At 37.6% G+C, this 23,798-nt stretch overlaps 1 protein-coding gene across 3 annotated transcripts in view; it reads right to left on the reverse strand.

The window, feature by feature from the left end:
- The window catches only part of ZCCHC4 (zinc finger CCHC-type containing 4), a 51,441-nt gene extending 27,741 nt beyond the window's left edge, over positions 1–23,700 (reverse strand). Inside the window, exons 1-5 of one of the 3 annotated variants that reach the window (XM_059923244.1) lie at positions 23,561–23,700; positions 22,660–22,778; positions 21,833–21,915; positions 4,956–5,231; positions 4,350–4,430 (exon numbers count right to left, since the gene is read on the reverse strand). In XM_059923244.1, the coding sequence (XP_059779227.1) occupies positions 4,350–4,430; positions 4,956–5,231; positions 21,833–21,915; positions 22,660–22,778; positions 23,561–23,687 (686 nt within the window). In that variant the 5' untranslated portion in view covers positions 23,688–23,700. The remainder of the gene's footprint in view (positions 1–4,349; positions 4,431–4,955; positions 5,232–21,832; positions 21,916–22,659; positions 22,779–23,560) is intronic. The other 2 variants (XM_059923245.1, XM_059923246.1) reach the window with 2 other exon arrangements.
- Positions 23,701–23,798: the final 98 nt, after the last annotated feature.

Raw genomic sequence — 23,798 nt, forward strand, 5'->3', positions numbered from 1 at the left:
TGAAAGACTCACACTTCCCAATTTCAAAACTCACTACAAAGCAACAATAATCAAGATTGCGTGGGACTGGCATAAGACAGACATAGATCAATGGAATAGAATTTAAAGTCTACAAATAAATCCATATATTTATGGTCATTTGGTTTTCAATAAGGTTCCAAGACCATTCAATGGGAAAAGAATAATCATTTTAACAAATGGTGCCAAGGCAACTGGATATCCACATGCAAAGAATAAAGTTAGACCCCTACCTCACACCATATATAAAAATTACTCAAAAGAAATCAATGACCTAAATGTAAGAGCTAAAATTAAAAACTCTTAGAAGAAAACAAGTGTAAATATTCATGACTTTGGATTAGGCAATAGTTTCTTGGTATGACACCTAAAACACAAGCAACCAAAGAAAACAGAATGATTGGACGCCATCAAAAGTGAAAAAACACAAAGAATGGGAGAAAATATTTACGAATCATATATCTGATAGGGGTCTAGTATCCAGAATATATTAAGAACTCTTTCAATTCAACAATAAGACAAATAACCAATTTTAAAAATGGGCAAAGGACTGAATAGACATTTCTCCAAAAAGATAAACAATTGGCCATAAGCACATGAAAGGATGCTCAACAACATTAGCCACCAATAAAATGCAAAACAAACCACAATGAGACACTACTTCAAAAAGATAGACAATAACAAGCGTTGACAAAGATGTGGAGAAATTGGAACTCTCATACATTGCTGTTGGGAAAGTAAAACAGTGCAGTCACCTTGGAAAACAGTTTGGGAGTCCCTCAAGAAGTTAAACATAGAATTACCACATGACCAAGCAATTCTACTCCTAGGTATATACCTGTTATGGCCTTGGTTGTGTCCCCCAAACTAATTCATATTCTGAAGCACTGATCCCTCAGTCTCTCAAAAGGTAACTGTATTTGGGGAGAGGGCCCTTAAAGAGGTAATTAAATTAATTTTAAGCATTTATCCTTTTAAAATTTTTTTTAATTGAAATATGATTGATGTACAATGTTATGTTAGTTTCAGGTGTACTAAGATGTGACTAAGTTAAAAGGCGGTCATTAGGGTGGGCCCCAATGCGTATGACCAGTGTCTTTATAAGAAGAGGAAATCTGGACACATAAAGAGATACCAGGGATGTGCACACACACAGGAAAGACCATGTGATGACACAGTTAGAAGGCAGCTATCCGCAAGCCAAGGAGAGAGATCTCAGAAGAAACCAACCTGGGACTTCCCTGGTGGTGCAGTGGTTAAGAATCCACCTGCCAATGCAGGGGACACAGGTTCGAGCCCTGGTCTGGGAAGATCCCACATGCCGCGGAGCAACTAATCCCATGCGCCACAACTACTGAGCCTGCACTCTAGAGCTCGTGAGCCACAACTACTGAGGCCGTGTGCCACAACTACTGAAGCCCGCACGCCTAGAGCCCGTGCTCTGCAACAAGTGAAGCCACTGCAATGAGAAGCCCGTGCACCACAACGAAGAGTAGCCCCTGCTCTCCACAACTAGAGAAAGCCCGCACACAGCAATGAAGACCCAACACAGCCAAAAATAAATAATAAATAATAAAATAAATTAAGGGAAAAAAAAAGAAGAAACCAAACCTACTGACACCCTGATCTTCGACTTCTAGCCTCCAAAACTGTGGGAAAATAAATTTCTATTGTTTAACCCACCCAGTCTGTGGTATTTTGTTACGGCAGCTGTAGCAAATTAATACAATACCCAAGAGAGATGAAAACGCATGTGCTGCTGACATATATTGTCTTGAATAATTCTGTTGTGGACATCTTTTTTTTTTTTTTGTCTTTTTTTTGTCTTTCCAGCACCTATACCTCCCCTCGTTTCAGTCAAACACCTATTTCCTATGGAGAACCCACTCCATAGCACCCTATCTGCCAGGCCACGGTGATGGTTCTGGAATGGCTATGTAACCCCAGGCAAGGTAGGCAGAGTACTCACTGGAGTTTTGCTGCTGGAGCTCTCGGGAAAGATTCTTTTTCTACTGGGCAGTTCAGCTGAGACTATGTAAGTTTAAAGCTGCTGCCCACCAAAGTCCTTGGCAGAATGAAGGAAGCTGTCTGCAGAATAAGGCCAGTACAGAGAGAAACACAGAATGAGAGGTAGAGAGAGAAAGACAGAGCTCTAAAAAATTATGTGAGGCCCAGGATCTCAATTGGACTGAAGCCTGTTATACCCTAGACTCCAGCAGTGTGAGCCAATACATTCACAGTGACATAAATGGATTTCTGGGACTCTAATGAAAGAAAGATTCCTGCCTAATATGAATGCCTGACTCTAAATACCTGAATAACAGGGAAACCAGTTATTAACACATTTGAAAACTGTTGTGGAACAAAGCAGGGGGATAGGTGGAAAAAGGGAAAGCTAGAAGGATGACAAGAGAGAAATATAGGCTATATAAGAAAGGCTTATATACACTTCCAAAAGCAAAGTTATTTCCAGAGGATAATTTAATTTTGGGGGCCAGACTGACTGGGTTTGAATCCTGAGCTGGACATTTATAAACTGTGACTTTGGTCAAGTTATTTAATTTCTTTGTACCTCAGTTTTCTATTCTGAGGAAAAGGAGAATGTTAATAGTATCTACCCTATAGGGCTATTGTGAGGATCAAAGGATTTAGAATAGGGTTTGACACGTGACAAATATTCACTAAATACTAGTTATTGTTAATATTGTTATTATAAGACCTCAAAAGTTAAATTTCTACCTTTAAAATAATACATTTATAATAATTTAACAATAATACTTTAGGAAAGAAACATGGTAATTAAAAAAGAAATTGAGATATTCATACAATGGGATATTATACAGCCATAAAAGGAAGTACAGTTATATGCTATGACATGGAGGAATTTTGAAAACATTATGCTAAAGTGAAAGAGGCCAGACATAAAGGTCACACATTGTATGATTCCATTTACATAAAACATCCAGAATAGACAAATCCATGGAGACAGAAAGCAGATTAATGGTTATTAGGGGAAGTAAGGAGTTTCTTTCTAGTGTGATTAAAAATGTTCTGGAATCATGGGTGATGGCTGCAAAACCTAGTGAATATACCAAAAACTGCTGAAATACACACTTTAAAATGGTAAATTTCAAGTGAATTATACCTCAATTTAAAAAAAGAATTTGAGTTTAAGAAGAAGTCCATATTATCACTTATGGAATTCCATTTTCCCGAGGATTACTCAAAACAAGCAGGTATTTGTAAAGTGTGTGCTAGTCCTGTTAATAAGGGATGAGTGTTACAGAAAGTGTGGGTTATTTCTGAGAAATATATGTGCTTATATTAGATAACCTAAAGTTGACTTGGAAATCTAAAGAAAAATAAATAACGAAAGCTGTACTTTTTATTGTGACTTTCTACACTTTAAAAATCTGTCTGCCTGTTTTTAGGGAGAAAAAGCATATGTAATTTCATAGAGAACCTGAGTAATAATACTAGAGAGAATCCAGCAAATGCTGGAATATTGGCCAAATAGACTCTATCAGATTAAATAAAAAGAAACTCAAAGCCCGATTCCTTCAATACACTCAAGAACAAGTAAAATATACTAAGAACACAGTGTCTTACAGACTCACCATGAACTCCCGGAAATCAAACAATTACAGAAACTAGGAAGAGTACTTCAAGTTTACAGAATCAGAGTCTGAGGAGGGACACATTTGCCATCCTGTGTTGTAAATCAAACGTCTGTACCTTCTCAATTACCACCAGAGGGGGGACTCAAGATGTGGTCCACTGTCTCACCTGTTTGTTCCAACACATCAGGTGCCATTTCATTCTGACCCTCTCCCACAAAGCTTATCTGTTTGTTTATCCTCTGCCTCGGGACTTTTCTATTTCCTAGTTAGCGCTCCCTTCACTTCAGGTCATGTCCAGTGAAAGACAGTATGCACATCATCCAGTAAAAATATTAAAATACATGTCTTATCACACTTAAAACATCATGATGAAACAAAATTCTGGAGGAAATTTGGAATTACCCTTGAAAAATAAGCATATGAGAAGAAGTTTCACTCAATTGAAATGTATCTCTAAATTATAAGCCTAAGACAACTAGACATATTCAGAGAACAGTTAGGAAGCACACTAGCAAAAGGAGAAATCTACCACCTCCCTATTTGAAATATGGAAGATTACATGTTGAGTCTATATGACTAAAATGATACCTTATAACCAATCACTACTTCTAAATGTTAAGTAAAGGATTGTAATAGGATTAATAAGACGAAAACATTAAAAAGAAACAGAACACAATGAAGGAGAATAAATATTATACTTTGTAAACCTACCGAAAATCAATATCCAATAAAAGGCTTTTAATGTTAGACTTCTTGTCACCTGATGCTTTCAACCTGATCAGCTCATGCAACCTAAAGCAATTAGTGAAAGCAAATTTAATAAGAAATTACAAATGCCATAGATAACAAGCAAACAAAAAACCCATCGATGTTCTCCTGATATTTCTAATATTTCAGTGAAACACTGAAGAAAATTTGGCAAGTATAAGCAAGGTTTAAATTTCACAGATATTTTTAAAACACTGGATGGATCTCATCTGAAACAGAAAACTCTAAAATAATAAATAACTTAAGAATCAAATCAGAAAGAATCTCCTATCATATATGAGAAATCTATAAAGATTTCTCTCAAATGGAATAAAGATTACAAACTCCTCAGAGAGGGACCATGCTTTATACTTCCTTTGTATACCTGAAGCTTCATGTCGTAACCTGCACATAGTATTGGGTTGGACGAAAAGTTCATTTGGGTTTTCCACATCTTACGGAAAAACCTGAACGAACTTTTTGGCCAACCCAATAAATAACTACTTAATAAATTTTCTTACAGTTTAAATAGTGGTGATGGGAGAATGTTTAAAATACCATATAACATACCTTGGTGTCCCAACACACAGTACTCTTCTGAACCCAAGGGTAGAGAGTAGGTCTACCAAGAACAGACAGCTCCTATCAGCAAACAAATACTGGGCATTTGTCTTCTTGTTTTCCAATGGATAAAGGAGTTGACTGGGCCTTTTTAACTGGGTGATAGAAATATCACCCACTATCTGATGCTTGCGATGCTTTTCCTCATCATCTGGCAACAGCAACTGCTGACATCTTTGACAAAACTTTCTCTGAGACAAGGGCAACTCAATAAACTTCAAGTACCTTCAAGACACAACAAAACACAAAGGAATACACTTTAAGTTTGTTGCTTTAAAGACAATTGATTTTCGCCAGGTTTAACATGCAAAAAGTATCATTACTTCCTAAAGAGTACTGCATGAAGAAGCAAAGGTACAAAACAATCTGTGGAATGTTGGCTAGGATTTATGTCTGGCTGCATACCTACCAAGTGGAAAAGAATCAGCGATTTCTTAAAAATTGAGATGCTCCAATTTAGTCACTGGCTGAAGATCAATATCCATTTAAAATGTGAATATAATATATTATTCAAACAACTTAGTAGTAATGGAGACTACTATCACCTTTAAATTTATTGACAAATCCATGTGTTCTAACTTGGAGGTGTTAAACAGGCTGGCTCAGTAAGACAGTCATTTTCAAATGAGAAATTAAGATCATTCTTCAATTTCTTATGGCATACTTAGCAAGAAAAATTACCTCCTAAAAGAAAAAATGTTCCCACAAAGTTCCTCTATTCTTAGCAGTACTGATGGAGGCAGTTCTGAGAAGCTCACCCCCAAAGCAGCAAAACAATAATCAAAGCCTTAAAAAATACGATACCAGATAGCCTATTTGATCCCTTTCAAGTCATCTTTATATCTGATTTCAAAGTCACTACTTTGGGTTTTTTTCCCCCTCTCTTTTCATTTTATTACTGATGATTAAAGAGAGAAGACAATCACAGTACGTTTTTAAAACTGCTGATTTTGTATATGCAATCCAGCTAAGAAATCACAGTAAGATGGGACTTCCCTGGTGGCGCAGTGGTTAAAAATCCGCCTGCCAATGCAGGGGACATGGGTTTGAGCTCTGGTCCAGGAAGATCCCACATGCCGCGGAGCAACTAAGCCCGTGAGCCACAACTACTGAGCCTGCGCTCTAGAGCCCACAAGCCACAACTACTGAGCCTGCGTGCCACAACTACTGAAGCCCATGTGCCTAGAGCCCGTGCTTCGCAACAAGAGAAGCTACCGCAGTGAGAAGCCCACGTGCCACAATAAAGAGCAGTCCCCGCTCACCACAACTAGAGAAAGCCCATGCACAGCAATGAAGACCCAAAGCAGCCAAAAATAAATAAATAAATAAATAAACTTTAAAAAATTTAAAAAAAGAAAGCAGAGGAAGAAAACAAAAGAAAAATAAGTAAGATTATCATGGCTCATAGAGGGTCAGAAATGTCTAGATCTAAGCATGCCAAATAGTGCACTAAAGGATTCTTAGAGTTTGAGAAGAGTCATATGATTTCAGTTGAACTAAACTCTGAACTGCATTGTAAAAACTGTGAACTTAGCATAGAATCAAAGTGGGTATTAAAACTTTCTGTATATAAGCACAGTTTCACTTCAAAGCACCCAAGGCAGTGAGAAATAGATATTCTGAATGGCTATAGCAAGAAATAAGCTCATCATGCTGGTAATTTAAATGTTTCTATTTCTATGATTACTGTTCTTTTGACAGCTTTATCTATGACTGGAAAGAAAAAGGAGCATGATATTAGAAGAAACTTTAATAGTAATTCAAAGTAAGAGCGTCAGTAGAGAAAAGGGCCCCTAAGACATGAGGTGCAAGTGGAAGGAACCAGCACCCTCCCTGGCAACAGACACACTGAATTTACTACTATTACCATTCATTAGTAGCTGTTCATTGTTGAAGACTTCCACATTCAGCCACGAAAAAGCAACAGAGACCAGATTTACCATCCTGGCCCTCAAAAAATTGATAAAATATATGAAACCACAGTTTTAAGATATTGGACAAAAGAAAAAAGTAGGAAAAAAAAGATATTGGACAACTGGCAGCCCAAACAGTGAATGCCGAGAGAAGGGAAGAGGTGAGTGAGCAGTACAGCTGCTCAGCTTCCTGCCCGTGGAGAGCTGGCTGCACAGGATGGAGGCCCCAAACGTAGCACAGCAAGTTGATGAGGTAGAGCTGAGAAATCGTGGAGGCCGAGGCAGCTGGATCCACAAGGCAGAGCACTGGATGGTACGCATGGAGTACACGGAAGGCAGACAGCAGACACTGAGCTAGTGCTCCAAGGCCTGCTGAGATTCCCCTCCAGTCTATGCTGAGCACTGATTAGCAGGTGCGTGAAAAGACTACCTACCAAGAGAGAGAGGACTGCTGGAAATGAGCAGGTAGAACAACCACCCAGGGCCCAGAGTGAGAAACCTCTGAATCCACAAGCATCAGGTAGGGCGCTCGGGACATACAGCCTCAGGAGTGGGAAGAAATCAGCCCTACCCCAAGGCTGCTCTGGTCCTCCAACAGGCTTAAAGATAAGCCTTCAAAAGCAAGGGATTATAAAGGAGCAGTCAGTAAATACTTTGAGCTTGGCAGGCCATCCATTCTCTCTGTCACGACTATTCTATCGCTGCAGCACAAAAGCAACCACAAACCCGAACAGAAATGAACAGGCATGGCCAGATTCGGCCTGCAGACTGTCGTTGGCCAACTCCTGCTCAAGAGTATCAAACATTAGCCAAGTAACTTAACTGTATCTTAGAACAAAGCTCAAAAATAGGTAAAGGAATAAAAAATATCCAGTATACAACAAGGTAAAAATCACACTGCCAGCACTGAATCAAATATAACCAGGTATGCAAAGAAACAAGAAAACATGACCCATGATTAGAGAAAATTTAAAAAAAAATCAATCAATTCAAACCAACTCAAAAATGGCAGAGATAATATAATCAGTAGGCAAAGACATTCAAGCCATTTTATTATAACTATATTCCATATGTTCAAGAAGGTAGAGGAAAGCATGAGCATAAGGAAAGCCATGGAAAATATAAAAAGACCCAAATCAAACCTATAAAGATTCTTTAATTGTCTGAAATGAAAAATACCCTTGATGTGACTAACAGCAGTTCAGACACTACAGAAAAAAAAAAAAAAAATTGGTGTACTCGAAGGCACAGCCTTAGAAACTATCCAAAATGAAACACCAAAGGGCCTAAATACATGAAAATGGACCCCCGAAAGGGGGGAGGGGGCAGAAAATTTTTTGAAAAAATAATGGTTAAAATTTTCTAAAATTACGTTCAAAGATCAAAGAAGCTCAGTGAACCCCATGTACAAGAAATGAAGAAAACTATAAGATACATTATAATAAAATTATTTGAAGATCAGTTGATAAAGAGAAAAATCTTAAAAGAAACCAGAGGGAAAAAAGACACGGAAGAACAAAGATAAGAATGATACCAGATTTCTCACTGGAAATTAGAAAACAGTGGAACAATACCAATTCTGTATAAATTCTTCCAAAAAACAGAAAGGAGGGTATAATTCCCACTTCATTTCATTAGGCCAACATTACTCCAATACCAAAACCAGAAAAAAATTATAAGAAAACTAAACACCAATATACTTCATGAACACAAACTCAAAATTATTAACAAAACTTTAGTCAATCAAAAACACATATATAAAAACGGTAATACATCATGACCAAGTGTAGTTGACCCCAGATATGCAAGGTTGCTTTAATGTTTGAATTCAGTCAGTGCAATGCACTGTATTAAAAATCTAAAAAAAAAAAAATGATCTCGGGGGCTTCCCTGGTGGCGCAGTGGTTGAGAATCTGCCTGCCAATGCAGGGGACACGGGTTCGAGCCCTGGTCTGGGAAGATCCCACATGCCACGGAGCAACTGGGCCCGTGAGCCACAATTACTGAGCCTGCGCGTCTGGAGCCTGTGCTCCGCAACAAGAGAGGCCGCGATGGTGAGAGGCCCGCGCACCACGATGAAGAGTGGTCCCCACTTGCCACAACTAGAGAAAGCCCTCGCACAGAAACGAAGACCCAACACAGTCATAAATAAATAAATAAATAAAAGAACGTGAATTTCTAAAAAAAAAAAAAGAAAATGATCTCATTAGATGCAGAAAAAAGCCCTTGACAAAAATCAAACATCCATCTGTGATAAAGAATCTCAGAAAATGAGGAATAGAAGGGGACTTCCATAACCTGATAAAGGGCATCTAAGAAAAACTTAGAGCTAACACCACTGATGAAAGACTGAAAGCATTCCTCCTGAGACTGGAATAAAGCAAGGATGTCTACGCTTACCATTTCTACTCAGCACTGACCAGAGATTCTAGCCACTTTGATAAGACAAGAAATAAAAGGCACAGATTAGAAAGGAAACATTAAAACTTCTTTACTCACAGACATGATCATGTATATAGAAAGTCCTAAGAAAATCTTCAAAAAAGCTGTTAAATAAGTAAGCTTATCAAGTATAAAAGATAATATACAAAATCAACTCTATTGTTACAGACTAGCAATAAACAATCAGAAACTGAAATCTGAAATATAACAATTTAAAATAGCATTAAAAATATAAAATATTTAGGAATAAATCTGACAAGAGACATATAACCCCAGTACAGTACACTGAAAATTACAAAATGTCATAGAGAAAAATTAAAGATGACTTAGTAACTGGAGAGATATACCATGGCTATGGATTATAAAACTCAGTATTATTAAGATGTCAATTCTTTCCAATTTTATCTATAAATTCAATACAATTTCAATTAAAATTTCAGCAGGACTTTTTGCAGATACTGAAAAACTGATTTTAAAAGGTTCAAAAGCCTGACCCTATTCATATCATATTTAAAAACTAAGCAAGGACTTCCCTCCCCATCCAGTGGTTAAGACTCCATGCTTCCAATGCAGGGGGCATGGGTTCAATCCCTGGTCAGGGAACCAAGATTCCACATGCCACGCAACACAGCCAAAAAAAAAAAAGAAAAACTAAGCCAAAATGGATCATAGACCTAAATCTAAGAGCTAAAACTATAAAACTTCTAGGAGAAAACATAGGAGAAAATAATAATGATTGGATTTGGCAAAGATTTCTTAAATAGGACTTAAAAAGCACAAAGTATTAAAAAAAAACCCAATAAATTGGAAATCAAAATTTTAAACTTTTCTTCAAAAGACACCCTTATCGTAAGCAACAAAAGAAAAAATAAATTGGACTTAATCAAAATTAAAAACTTTTGTGTTGCAAGGGATACCACCAAGAAAGTGGAAAGACAACCCAAGAACGAGAAAATGTTTGCAAATCGTGTATCTGGTAAAGGAACTGCATCCACAATACATAAGAATACTTACAACTCAACAATAAAAAGAACTAGACCAACTAAAAAATGGCAGAGAAAGTGAATAGACATTTCTCCAAAGAAGATATACAAATAGCCAATAAGCACATGGAAAGATGTTCAACATCATTAGCAATCAAAGGAAATGCAAATCAAAACCACAATGTGATACTACATCACACTTAATATAATGACTATAATTTAAAAAGTAATAATAAGTGTTGTGTAGAATGGGGAGAAACTAGAACCTCATAAATTGCTAGTGGGAATGTAAAATGATGCCGCTACTTCGGAAAACAGTTTGGTAAGGTTAAACACATTTATCGTATGATCCAGCCATTCTACTCCTAGGCATCTACCTAAGAGAAATAAAAACATGAGTCCATACAAACCCTTATACACAAATGTTTGTAGCAGCTTTATTTGTAGTAGGCAATAACTGGAGGCAACCTGAATGTCTACAAACAGGTGAAAATATATCCATACAGCACAGTACTATTCAGGAATAAAAAGGAATAAACTAATGATACAAACACTTAAACATGGATGAACATCAAAAATATTTATGCTAAGTAAAAGAAACTAGACACACATCCCCTCAAAAAATACTATATACTGTATAATTCCTTTATATAAAATTCTAGAAAATGCAAACTAATCTATAGTGACAGAAAGCAGATCAGTGGTTATCTGCGGCCTTTGGGGATGGAGGAATATAGGACAATGGTAGAGGAGGAAACTTTTGGGGGTACTGGATATGTTCATATTCTTAATTGTGGTGATGGTTTCATGAGTAGATGGTTTCACGTCAAAACTTATCAAACTGTAATTTTAAATACGTGCAACTTATTGTACATAAATTATTGTACTTCAGTAAAGCTGAAAAATTTGGGGAAAAAATGTTAATTTTCCCCTAACAACCCACATTCCTCCAGGGTGCCCATACATCCCTGTTTGCCCAGGACAGTCCCAGTTCACATCTGTTGTCCTGGAGTTCCATCTAGTTAGTGCCCCCTTTTACTCTCAGAAAGTATTCTGGTTTGGATTAAAATTATATGGGCACCCTACCTATAACTTCCATCATATTGTAAAAATTAAATCCAATTCAAAAAGTGCTATACCAAAAGGAATAATTTCAATTAACTAAAAAAAAACTAAATTTTTAAAATACATGTTTTCATAGTGATATTAAAAATAAAAGAACAATGACCCTGATAAGTCAACTTTGTAAGTTGCTGGGGTACCAAATCATTATTCCGAAAACAGGCTGAAAACAAACAATAAGAGGGGAAGAATTAAACATTTATCTTGACTTCCCAGATGAACTGTAACACAGTTAAGTCAACAGTTGATGAAACAAAGTTCTTCTTTAAAGAATGGCAGCTAATAAATGCATGAGTGATGACAGAATTTGTAAACCCTTATAACTCTAGGCAATGATCGTCAATTACTGCTGAAATCATTAAAAGAAACAGCGACATAGAACTTTATAATGGATGGTATAGGCTGGCCTATACCTATATGACCTGAACACACAACCAATCTTATAACACACTAAGTGAACAGCCAGACATTATCTGCCTTTTGATGTGGTATAAAAGGAAATAGACCACACAACTTACAGAAGAGTGTTGCTCCTAAAACTGAACTTGATTCTGGGGACGCCTCTACTTTCCAAGGAATACAGGGGATAGAATAAATGTTAGCTGACACTATAGGATGCAATCAACCAAATTCAGAATATGGAAATTTCTATCAGACAAATGACTCTGTTTCTTCAATGAATAAAAGATTAACGATATCAACCAACTGCCATGTGTAAAGCCTCTATGGATCCTGATTTGAACAAACCAATTATAAACTGGCATTTATGAGGTAACCAGAGAAACACTGAACACTAACTGCATGCTACGTAATATTAAAAAATTGTTTATGTTTTAGGTATTTTAATAGTATCATGATCATGTTTTTTTTAAAGGCCTTATCTCTTAAGATACATAGAGAAGTGTTTCCGGGTAGAACTATATAATGTCCAGATTGGAGGTCGGGGTAAAGGGTGCAGGAGAAACAAAATTAGCCTCGTACTGATGACTGATGAAGCTGGGTGTGGGTGCAGGAGGTTCTTAGTATACTGTTCTCTCTGCTCTTGTATATGCTTGACATTTTCCTAAATAAAAGGTATTAAGAAGTGTTTTAAAGTAAAGGGAAGAGTTAAACTCAAAGAAAACAAAGACAACTCCAGAAGATCACTAAGCAAGACCCGGGTTGTACTCAGTCCTAAAATCATGTGAGACTTGGTTTTTCATTCTTTGGCAATAGAGACATAATCTGGGAAATTTCTCAGAACCCAAGAACATGAGTTTCCAGTTTGAAAGGATTTACCTAACACCAAGCAAAATAAAATAAAACAGACTTACATCAGATAGATCATCATGACATGTCACATCCTTAGGAATAAAAAGATTCTAAAAAACTGACAGAGGGATCAAACAAGTCACAGGTCACACATAAGAGATCAAGAATGAACCTGTTGAACTTGAACTTCTCAACAGCTATAATGAAGACAGAAGAAAATGGAGCACTGCCTTCCAAACCCTGAAGGAAAGATATTCCCAACCTAGAATTCTATCATCTGTATAGGTATCAATCAAGTAACAGCATAAAGGTATTTTCAGAAATGCAAGATCTCAAAATATTTACTTCCTTTTAAGCATTCAGGAAAAAGATCAAGTCAACTGCTGGGTGATCAAAATCAAACTGGCCCCAGACATCTACAGTACCTACTTAACTCTAGGACAGTGCTCCGCAAAGAGGGCCATGCACTGGAGCTGGCCGCCAAATGTTTCCAGTTCCTGATGAGACAAAGACAGACATCCATTGTACGTGTTTAGAAACTTTTATACCAATTAGACAGAGTACTTTTAGGTCTGTTCAATCTAATAATAAAAAATGTGGGCTTATCATTTATATGTCTTCTCTTTTTTTCATTTTATTTTCTAGTTATTTATTTCTATTATATTTACAGAAGTATCTGATCCCAGTGGACTAGAAATAAAAATAAAAACATAAAACAAGCAAACAGGCAAAAGATTGACCCTTTAACACAGATCATTTAAGAAGCACTGCTCTGGAGGACATGAAGCAATCCTGCAAAGTCCCCAAGTAAAACATACACCCAAATAATTTTATACTTAAGTACCATGCCATTCAAGAATAAAGGAGTTACACAGACATAAAAAACAAACTTATGGTCACCACAGGGGAAAGATGGGTGGGGAGAGATAAATCAGGAGTTTGGGACTAGCAGATACACACTACTATATATAAAACAGAAACAACAAAGTCCACTGTATAGCACAGGAAACTATATTCAATATCTTATAATAAACTATAATGGAGAAGAATCTGAAAAAGAATATATAACTGAACATATATATATATATATATATATAGAGAGAGAGAGAGAGAGAGAGAGAACTGAATCACTTTGCTGTACACCAGAAACTAACACAACATTGTAAATTAAACAGTACTTCAATTTAAAAAAATATATATGTAAAAGAAAAAATAAAGAGATCAAATTTCTAATTTTCAAAAAAAAAAGAATAAAGGAATTAAATATTTCTGGACTTGGAAGAACTCAGGTTATATAGTTATATCACCCGGATCCTTCATGAAGAACCTGCTGGACAGCTGGATGCCAAGGAGAAAGGGCAACCATTACAGATGGGAACATTTCTGAAAGCTCTAGGACAAATTTCTCCAAGAAGATGAAACCAATAGATTATGCTACATTTGAATGTTCTGAAAGGATTCAGACAACAGGCAGAGAGTTTGCAGTTGAATCATTTCTGAAGCACATAAATAATTAAGCAAATAGTCACTATAACAACAAACAAATTCAAAACTGTTATTAACTAGGAGGAAAATAAAAAGCTGTGTAGGAAAGAAGTTATTATGATTTACATATTTTATATAAATGGAATCATACAATAGCCACTCAGATATTTTGATTTAAATTTTTTTGATTAATAAAAGCCTTTTTTAAAAAAAGTAAAACTGCTAGAGGATGAATTTCAGCCAAATAGGAGATGAGTGAAGAAACTACAGCAAAGGGGCTAACAGTCAGCACTAAATCCATTTGACCACAGACTAAAAACAGAAAAAATTATGGGTATTACAGTTAGAGTACAAAATGTAAATAATATAAAACCAAAAAAAACTGGTATGGGAAGAGGAAGGGAAAGGGAAATCAAAAAGTATATTGATTTTCTCATGTTTTAGAGCCATCGGCCAAAAGATATAATTTAAAACAGAAAAACCAAGTAAAAGAGCTATAAGCAATATTCAAAGGCATAAAGGTTAACCCTAAAAAGAAATAATCAACTAAAATCAGATAGTAATTGAGCCCGAGTGCCACAACTACTGAAGCCCGCGCATCTAGAGCCTGTACTCTGCAACAAGAGAAGCCACCCAATGAGAAGCCCACAAACCGCAAGGAAGAGTAGCCCCCGCTCACCGCAACTAGAGAAAGCCCACGTGCAGCAACAAAGACCCAAGGCAGCCAAAAATAAAAATAAATAAATAAAGCTTTAAAATAGTAATAATTAAAAAATCAGATAGTAATTATAGAGAAGGAAAGAGAGAGGAAGAAGAAACATATTAAGTAATCATTTCTCATTTTCAGATGGAGGAAGGCAATCTAAAAAAAAAATTAAATATGGTTTAAAAAGTTACAAAGGCAACCATTAGAACAAAAATACAGAAGAAACACACATTAAAAAAAGAAAAACAAACAGACCATAGTGTGAAAGAGAATAAAAAGAAGTAATAAAAACAGGAAGTATAAAAATAATATAACAAAACTAAGACCAAGCATATCTGTCATATCCACTATGAAAACGGGCTAAACCCACCCATTAAAAGAAAGTCTGGGGACTTCCCTGGTGGCACAGTGGTTAGGAATCCACCTGCCAATGCAGGGGACATGGGTTCGAGCCCTGGTCCGGGAAGACCCCACATGCCGCGGAGCAACTAAGCCCATGAGCCACAACTACTGAGCCTGCGCTCTAGAGCCCGCAAGCCACAACTACTGAGCCCGTGTGCCACAACTACTGAAGCCCGCACACCTAGAGCCCACGCTCCACAACAAGAGGAGCCACCGCAATGAGAAGACTGCTCACCTCAACGAAGAGTAGCCCCTGCTCGCCGCAATTAGAGAAAAGCCCGCGTGCAGCAACAAAGACCCAACACAGCCAAAAATAAAACAAATAAATTAATTAATTAAAAAAAAAAGAGGGCTTCCCTGGTGGTGCAGTGGTTGAGAATCTGCCTGCCAATGCAGGGGACACGGGTTCGAGCCCTGGTCTGGGAAGATCCCACATGCCGTGGAGCAACTAGGCCCATGAGCCACAATTACTGAGCCTGCACGTCTGCAGCCTGTGCTCCGCAACAAGAGAGGCCACGACAGTGAGAGGCCCGCGCACCACGATGAAGAGTGGCCCCCACTTGCCGCAACTAGAGAAAGCCCTCGCATAGAAACGAAGACCCAACACAGCCATAAATAAAATAAATAAATAAATAAATTTATTAAAAAAAAAAAAAAAAAGAGAGAGAAAAAAGAGAGCCTGTCAGATTGGATCACAAAGCAAAATCCAATCACTTCTAAGATGCAAACATTTTCACATTTTAGCATCTAGGATATTGAGACATGATTTATAACTGCCATCAGCCAGACCGTAGGTGGAGTGTCACTGCCATTATCCTATGACTCAGTCCCAAAACACAAAGTTATTGTACATACACTCAGAGACCAAAACAGAGAAACGGAGCAGAAGCACACTTTTGATATTAGAGAAGTAAACACGTGTCATTGAATGAATGATGAAAACAATTAAGGGCTTTATAGGAAAAAGGAGAAAGGAAGCTCCCCAAACAGATGACGCTGTGCCAGCTTCTGCTACTTAAATATGGTCAAAAGGACAGCCTATCACACACCAAGTGAAGCCAACTGAAGGCAGCAGAAGCTGCAAAATCACCAGGAAGAGATGAGAGTTCAAAGCGAGGGGCTAGTGTGGCAATTCACTCACTACATGGGACTATCTTAAGGCACTAAGCTTAATTATTTTTAAATGAAGGAAAAAAAGAACAATGTTAAATGAACCTCCACTGATGTATTTTGTGCCTAGTCAAAACCGTCCTTCAGAAAGCTTTTATTGCTAGTTTATTAACCTTCTCTTGACAAAAGATCAACTGAGATCTTGTGCATATTTCTATTCAAAATTATATCATTATCATTCAACTGCATGGCTTTAAATGTAACATTCAGACACAAAGGGTTCTTTTTAAGTTTGGTAGGAAGAACTTGAGACTCCCAGGAACTCGGGATTACTCAGTGCTCCTTCCTCATTTGTACTTACTACACACACCCGGGGGGGAGAAGAAATTCATTCTGCTGCATGGCTCAGCATGACGCACAAATTGCAGGCTAGCATTTTGAAATGTCATTTTTATTGATCTCCATTTGATGTTCCATTTGACTTTCCGGGAGTAGACAAATTATGTTTATGGCATTTCCCTAATAGCAGACCTTGAAAATCTGAGTTTAAATGAGCTCTGAAAAAAACATAACCGAATGAAATATCAACTAAACAAAACTATCGGGATGCACATAAATTAATGCTGATTTTAGCATTAAAATATATCTTCCCTAAGACTTCAGCGGTCACGATAAAGATGTCAACATACTACATAATAGAATAACACATGTCAGGGCATAACAGGCAGCTAAAAACTATAAGGAAAGTCAAGTCTCAGGCACAAAATGTAAATCTGTCAACTGAACACATATGGAATATAAAGCATGGTTGAAATTAGAAAAATGAATATCAAATCCTATTCTGTAGAACCTAGAAGTCTGTGCAGCACTGCCAGTTCCATAATAAAAATCAAGTAAGAAAGGTCAATTTATCTCAATAGCTACCATTATTCCTTTCTAATAATTTCAAAACTAAATCAGTCAATGAAAAGCTATCGTTATGTCACAGTAACAGATAAAAAGTTTGCTTTATAGAATGGGTATAATGTTTTAATGCATTTTAACACTTTCAAATATAGTAGTTATTTAATAAGATAACATAAATGAGTTGTATAAAGTTAAATTAGAAAACAATTATAATCTCAACAGTACGTCATCCTTACGTCCACTTACACACAAGAATAATCTGCCAGTCTCAAGCTGAAGACACACTAAGAGAGTAAGTAATTAATAACATAGAATAGGTAATTTAGTAAGCCTTTGGTTTTAAAAAGGCAAAATTTTTAATTTTGAGAAATGACTGATTTCAAACCTTTCACTCTTGTCGAAAGCATGTAAGAAAGCATAAGAGCATCAATTATAAAGTGATCCAGTGAAATCAATGATATTACATTTCAAAAGCAAAAACTTTTACCCATCCTCCAAAACCTGTTCGCATACTATATCCTTAAACTGAATTGATCAGCTAAGGCACAAGTTAGCTGTAAAGTTTCTGATCTTCCAGAGTACTCAATCGTTTCTATGAATACTGTCAACACAAACCATTCTTCTTTTGCACTGTATTATGTTTAAATATATCTCAACTCCATTACTAGCATTTTAAGTTCTTTTTGAACCCTCAACAAAGAATGAATAAATGACTGGATGGATGGAATGGATGGAGGCTTGGACAACAAAATCTGAGGTTTTGGGTCACAGATGATTTAGGATGTTGAAAATGACTTTATTAAGACATGCTCTCAAGAATCAACACTAAATAACAGATGAAATTATGGCCCCCAAGAAATAACCTTTTGAAAATTCTTTAATATTCTATAGTCTAGCCAGTGTTTTTAAATTCTAATTAACATGAAATGTGAATTTCAAAAATTCTTCAGTATCAAAAACCATACTCTGGTAGTACAAAGACTTGCACAGTGGTTTAGCTCCAGACTAAAATCTTATTACACAAGGAAAGAAGATCATCTAAATTTTCTTATAGAGTGTAACTGTATCACCAATATCCTTATGTAATAATATGAAGTACATGCTTATCAGCTAAAAGTGATATGGCAGAGTACAAAACTATGTCCACATTATGACCACAATCTTGTACAACAAAACTTTGCATAGGAAAAAAGGCCAGAAGGAAGACTACAAAATGACCAAGGTGATGGGTTCAAAGGGAGAAACCATTAGTGATTATTTTTCTACTTTCTGCATCTTCGATATTCTATCTCATTATAATAATCTCATAATAATATATCTCTATATAACTCTTTGTTTTATATCCTTATATCTCCTTAAATTAAATCACTACACATCATATATTAATTACTATCTGCTTATATGCTTAAAAATACTGTTTTAGAATCTGGGAGACATAAGTTTGAGTCACTGCTCATTCATTCTAATAGCATGAAGGTGATGAAGTTACTTAACTTCTCCAAGCCCTCAATTTTCTCATCTAAGTAAACCATCTTGGCAGGATTTAAACAATATATCATGGAAAACACCTCGCATAGTGCCTAGCTCAGTGGTGCTCAATTTACATTAATTCCTTTTTCAACATTTTTTGTTGTTGATTTAATTCCCATAAATTAAGTAGACTTAATCACTGATTAAGTACCGCAGTTAAAGGGCAATCAAGTTATCTCAAGAAAAGCCTCCCCTATCAAAGGACTTTAAAAGCTACTAAGAAGCTCAAGAAGACATTTTTAACAGATCCCAGTATTCCTTTACACTTAGCCTAGATATGACCTCAGAATCCTTCTAAACACAGCAGCCCAGGTAACCAGCAGGAGTTATCATGAGAGTGAAAACCTATTCGTCGGGGCTTCCCCGGTGGCGCAGTGGTTGAGAATCTGCCTGCCAATGCAGGGGACACGGGTTCGAGCCCTGGTCTGGGAAGATCCCACATGCTGCGGAGCAACTAGGCCCGTGAGCCACAATTACTGAGCCTGCGTGTCTGGAGCCTGTGCTCCGCAACAAGAGAGGCCGCGATAGTGAGAGGCCCGCGCACCGCGATGAAGAGTGGCCCCCGCTTGCCACAACTAGAGAAAGCCCTCGCACAGAAACGAAGACCCAACACAGCCATAAATTAATTAATTAATTAATTTAAAAAAAAAAAACCTATTTGTCATCAGCAACCCAGACAGAGGCTTCTTAAGAAGTCTCTCCCAGGGCTTCTCTGGTGGCGCAGTGGTTAAGAATCCGCCTGCCAATGCAGGGGACACGGGTTCGAGCCCTGGTCCGGGAAGATCTTACATGCCACAGAGCAACTAAGCCCATGCACCACAACTACTGAGCCTGCGTTCTAGAGCCTGCGAGCCACAACTACTGAAGCCCGTGTGCCACAACTACTGAAGCCCGCACGCCTAGAGCCTGTGCTCTGCAATGAGAAGCCACCGCAATGAGAAGCCTGCGCCCCACAACAAAGAGTAGTGCCCGCTCACTGCAACTAGAGAAAGCCCGCGTGCAGCAGCAAAGACCCAATGCAGCCAAAAATTAAATAAATGAATAAATAAATAAATTTAAAAAAAAAAAAAAAGAAGTCTCTCCCAGCACACAGAACACAACGCCTATAACAAAGGAGAGGGATGAATTCTTTTCACAAGTTTGCCAAAAAATTAAATCTATGACTCAATTCCAGTTCACCCAATAAAACATTTAAAAAATGCAGATTTTTAGGGACTTCCCTGGCAGTCCAGTGGTTAAGACTTCGCCTTCCAATGCAGGGGGTGCAGGTTCAATCCCTGGTCAGGGAGCTAAGATCCCACATGCCTCACAGCCAAAAAACCAAAACATAAAACAGAAGCAATATTGTAACAAATTCAATAAAGACTTTAAAAATGGTCCACATCAAAAAAAAAAAAAATCTTTAAAAAAATAAAAAAAATTTTAAAATTAAGATTTTTAAAAACAAATGTTTACAGCTTTTAAAAGTTTTTGTTTGTTTGTTTGGTTTAGTATTTCAAAAAGGAAGATTACAGTAAATCTTCATGAGACTGGATTTGGCAATGGATTCTTAGCTATGATACCAAAAGCACAAGCAACAACAACAAAAAAATTGAAAGCTGGACTTCATCAAAGTTAAAAACTCTTGTGTATCAAAGGACATCATTGAGAAAGTGAAAAGACAATCTACAGAATGAGAGAAAATATTTTCAAATCATCTGATAAGAGTGTAATATCTAGAACATATAAAGAACTCCTGCAGCTCAACTACAAAAAGACAAACGACCTTATTAAAAATGGACAAAGGACTTGAATAGACATTCCTCCAAGAAGATATACAAATGGCCAAAAAGCATATGAAAAGATGGTCAACATCATTAATAATGAGGGAAATGAAAATCAAAACTACAATGACATACCACTTCACAACTGCTAGGATGGTTATAATCAAAAAAACAGAAGATAATGTGTTGGCAAGGACATAGAAAAATTGGAACCCTCATACATTGCTGATGGGGATGTAAAATGGTGCAGCCACTGAAGAAAGCAGGTTGGCAGTTCCTCCAAAAACGAAGCATAGTATTATCATATTATCCAGTAATTCCACTCCTAGGTATATATGCAAAATAAATGAAAACAGGGGCTCAAACAGATATCTATACACCAACATGTGTTGAGTATTATTCACAATAGCCAAAAGGTGGAAACACCTGAGTGTCCACTGATGGATGAATGGATAAACAAGATGTGGTACAGGGACTTCCCTGGTGACACAGTAGTTAAGAAACCGCCTGCCAATGCAGGGGACAGAGGTTCGAGCCCTGGTCCGGGAAGATACCACATGCCGCAGAGCAACTAAGCCCATGTGCCACAACTACTGAGCCTGCGCTCTAGAGCCCGCGAGCCACAACTACTGAGCCCCCATGCCTAGAGCCTGTGCGCCGCAACTAGAGAAAGCCCACGCACAGCAAAGAAGACCCAATGCAGCCAAAAAATAAATGAATAAATAAATAAATTTATGAAAATAAAAAGATGTGGTACATGGATACAAAGGAACATCATTCAGCCATAAAAAGGATGAAGTTCTGATACATACTACAACATGGATGAGCCTTGAAAACACGACGCTAAGTGAAATAAGCCAGACACAAAAGGACAAATATTGATGATTCCGCTTATCTGAGGTACCCAGAATGGTCAAATCATAGAGACAAAAAGTAGATTAGAGGTTACCAGGGATGGGAGGAAGGTGGAATGGGGAGTTATTGCTTACTGGTGACAGAATTTCTGTTTTGGGTGATGAAAAAGTTTGGAAACATATAGTGGTGATAGCTGCACAACACTGTTAATGTAATTAATGCCACTGAATTGGCAAATGTTATCTTATATATATATTCTACCACAATAAAAAGAAATTAATTACTGAAAGTAAACTTAAAGGCACAGAGGGAAAAAACAACAATAGGATAATAAATTAAAATGACACGGCATCAGTACCTTTCCACACACTGCGAACGGGATAAAGGAGGCTGATATCTTCGGTTATGAGCTTCTCGGGCAGCAAGTCTCGCTCCTGACAACTGAAACAGAGTACAAAATAAACTTAATAAACCATCAACTTGCTACTATCCTAGAAAAACTGGTATCGCATTCTGCCATCAAGAGGCCAGAAATTCGAGCAACTCTAAGCTGTAAACAAGCATTCATTCCACGGGAAAACAAAACACATTAGCCTGGGAAAATTCTAGAGCAGTTTGAAACAATAACCAACATATTAAAGCACTGAGGGATTAATTCACAGAGAGTGATCTTAATGAGTCTACAGAAGAGTGGCATACAGACTGTTTTCCAACAAACCTAACAAAGCTGAAAGTTTTCTAGTCAAAACTTTCAGAAACTTTAATTGGAGCTGAGTCCAAGAGAATTCCAAGCTCATAACTGTATCTCTAAGTGCTTTCATCAGTCATCCAGTAGTGCAATAAGGGATGGTCAATGCAAATGCTTCCCAAAAAGTGTTTTTCTAAAGCACTTCCTGGAATGATCATGACCTGCACTCTTTAGGGAGAAATCTATATTGGCAAAACCAATACTAACACCTCAGAAAGCCTTAAAGGGAACTCAGACTTTGAGACAGTAATTTAAGACATCAGTAATCAGAGTAAGTTCAGAGTAAATATAAACTCCAGTCTCTCAAACCAAAAAAACATGGTATCTTCATCTCTTAAGAGATTTATCTCATACATTCTCAATGAAATGTCACAGACATCAACAATTAAAAAAAAAAAAAATATATATATATATACATATCCAAAAAGTTGATATACCTTTTCATCTTCCCATTGAAAAAAATTACAATCTTTTCTATCTCTACAAGCTGAGCAGGCATAAAACCTCCGTGTTTCTTCTTTCCCTTGGTTCGCCTTCACAAACAGAAGAGTGGGTCCTAGTTCCAGAATAGGAAAAAATAAGTCAAACAGTCATCTACCTCAAGTTCCTAGTTTTCATCCCCTTTAAATAAAATTTGTTTCAGTTTTATGCACAATTTGTCACAATTAAATGCACTACTCTGTTTAATATTTTTTTTTCCCCAAAGTCACAACATTCGGGCAAAGACTACTTAAGAAATAAATTTTGAAAACTGGTCTCTCCAGAAGGAAAACGCTATTGTCAGTACAGTTGCAGCCCACATGGTGAACGGCCTGCGTCCTGACACAACAACAAAGACGGAGTCCAAACAACTGAGCACTCTGCCACCTCCGCTCAGTGATCCTTTCAGTGAAAATCTGAGCTTTTAGAGTTGGACACACTCTCTCTCCCCAAGAAAAACTGGGTCTAGTTAAGCAAGAATTCATTCTATCGTGCTCCCTAACGTTTTTTAAATCTTAATGGAAAAGACAGTAAATCAACAAATGAAATCTTCAAGTACTTGGCAACGGGAATTACTCAATAACACATATCCTTTTTGCCTAGCCTCTGCCTCGTCCCTTCAAAAAACATGTAACAGCCGTAAAGCCAAAACCACAAAAGTGGGGACTTTCTATGACGGTTTCTTAAGTAAGTGGAAAACCACAACTTCCCGAGGAAGGACCGTTTTCTAGATATCACACTCGGTGGGAGAGAGAGAGGCGGATCCGAATCCGGGAGCCCTAAAAGCCCATGGCACCTTCAGGCTCACCCACGCCCCTTGGCTCCCGACAGCCAGGCTGAGCCCAGACGCGGACCCACCGTGAGGGCACAGCGGGGCGGGCGTGGCGGGATCGGAGAAAACCACCACCTCGACTCCCGAGTTCCCCTGGCGACCCGAGCTCCCCTCTGCCTCTACGGCTCCAAGCGGCTCCCTGGGGGCCGCCATCTTCCCGCCGCCGTCCCGAAAGCCTCAGTCCGAACCAAAGAGGCTGAGAAAGAGCGCCGCCATGACCAGTCGTGACTCAGAGCGCCCCCTCTCTCCTAGGAGGAGCTTCGG

This window comes from Balaenoptera ricei, chromosome 5 (genome assembly GCF_028023285.1).
Source record: "Balaenoptera ricei isolate mBalRic1 chromosome 5, mBalRic1.hap2, whole genome shotgun sequence".
Classification (NCBI taxonomy): domain Eukaryota; kingdom Metazoa; phylum Chordata; class Mammalia; order Artiodactyla; family Balaenopteridae; genus Balaenoptera; species Balaenoptera ricei.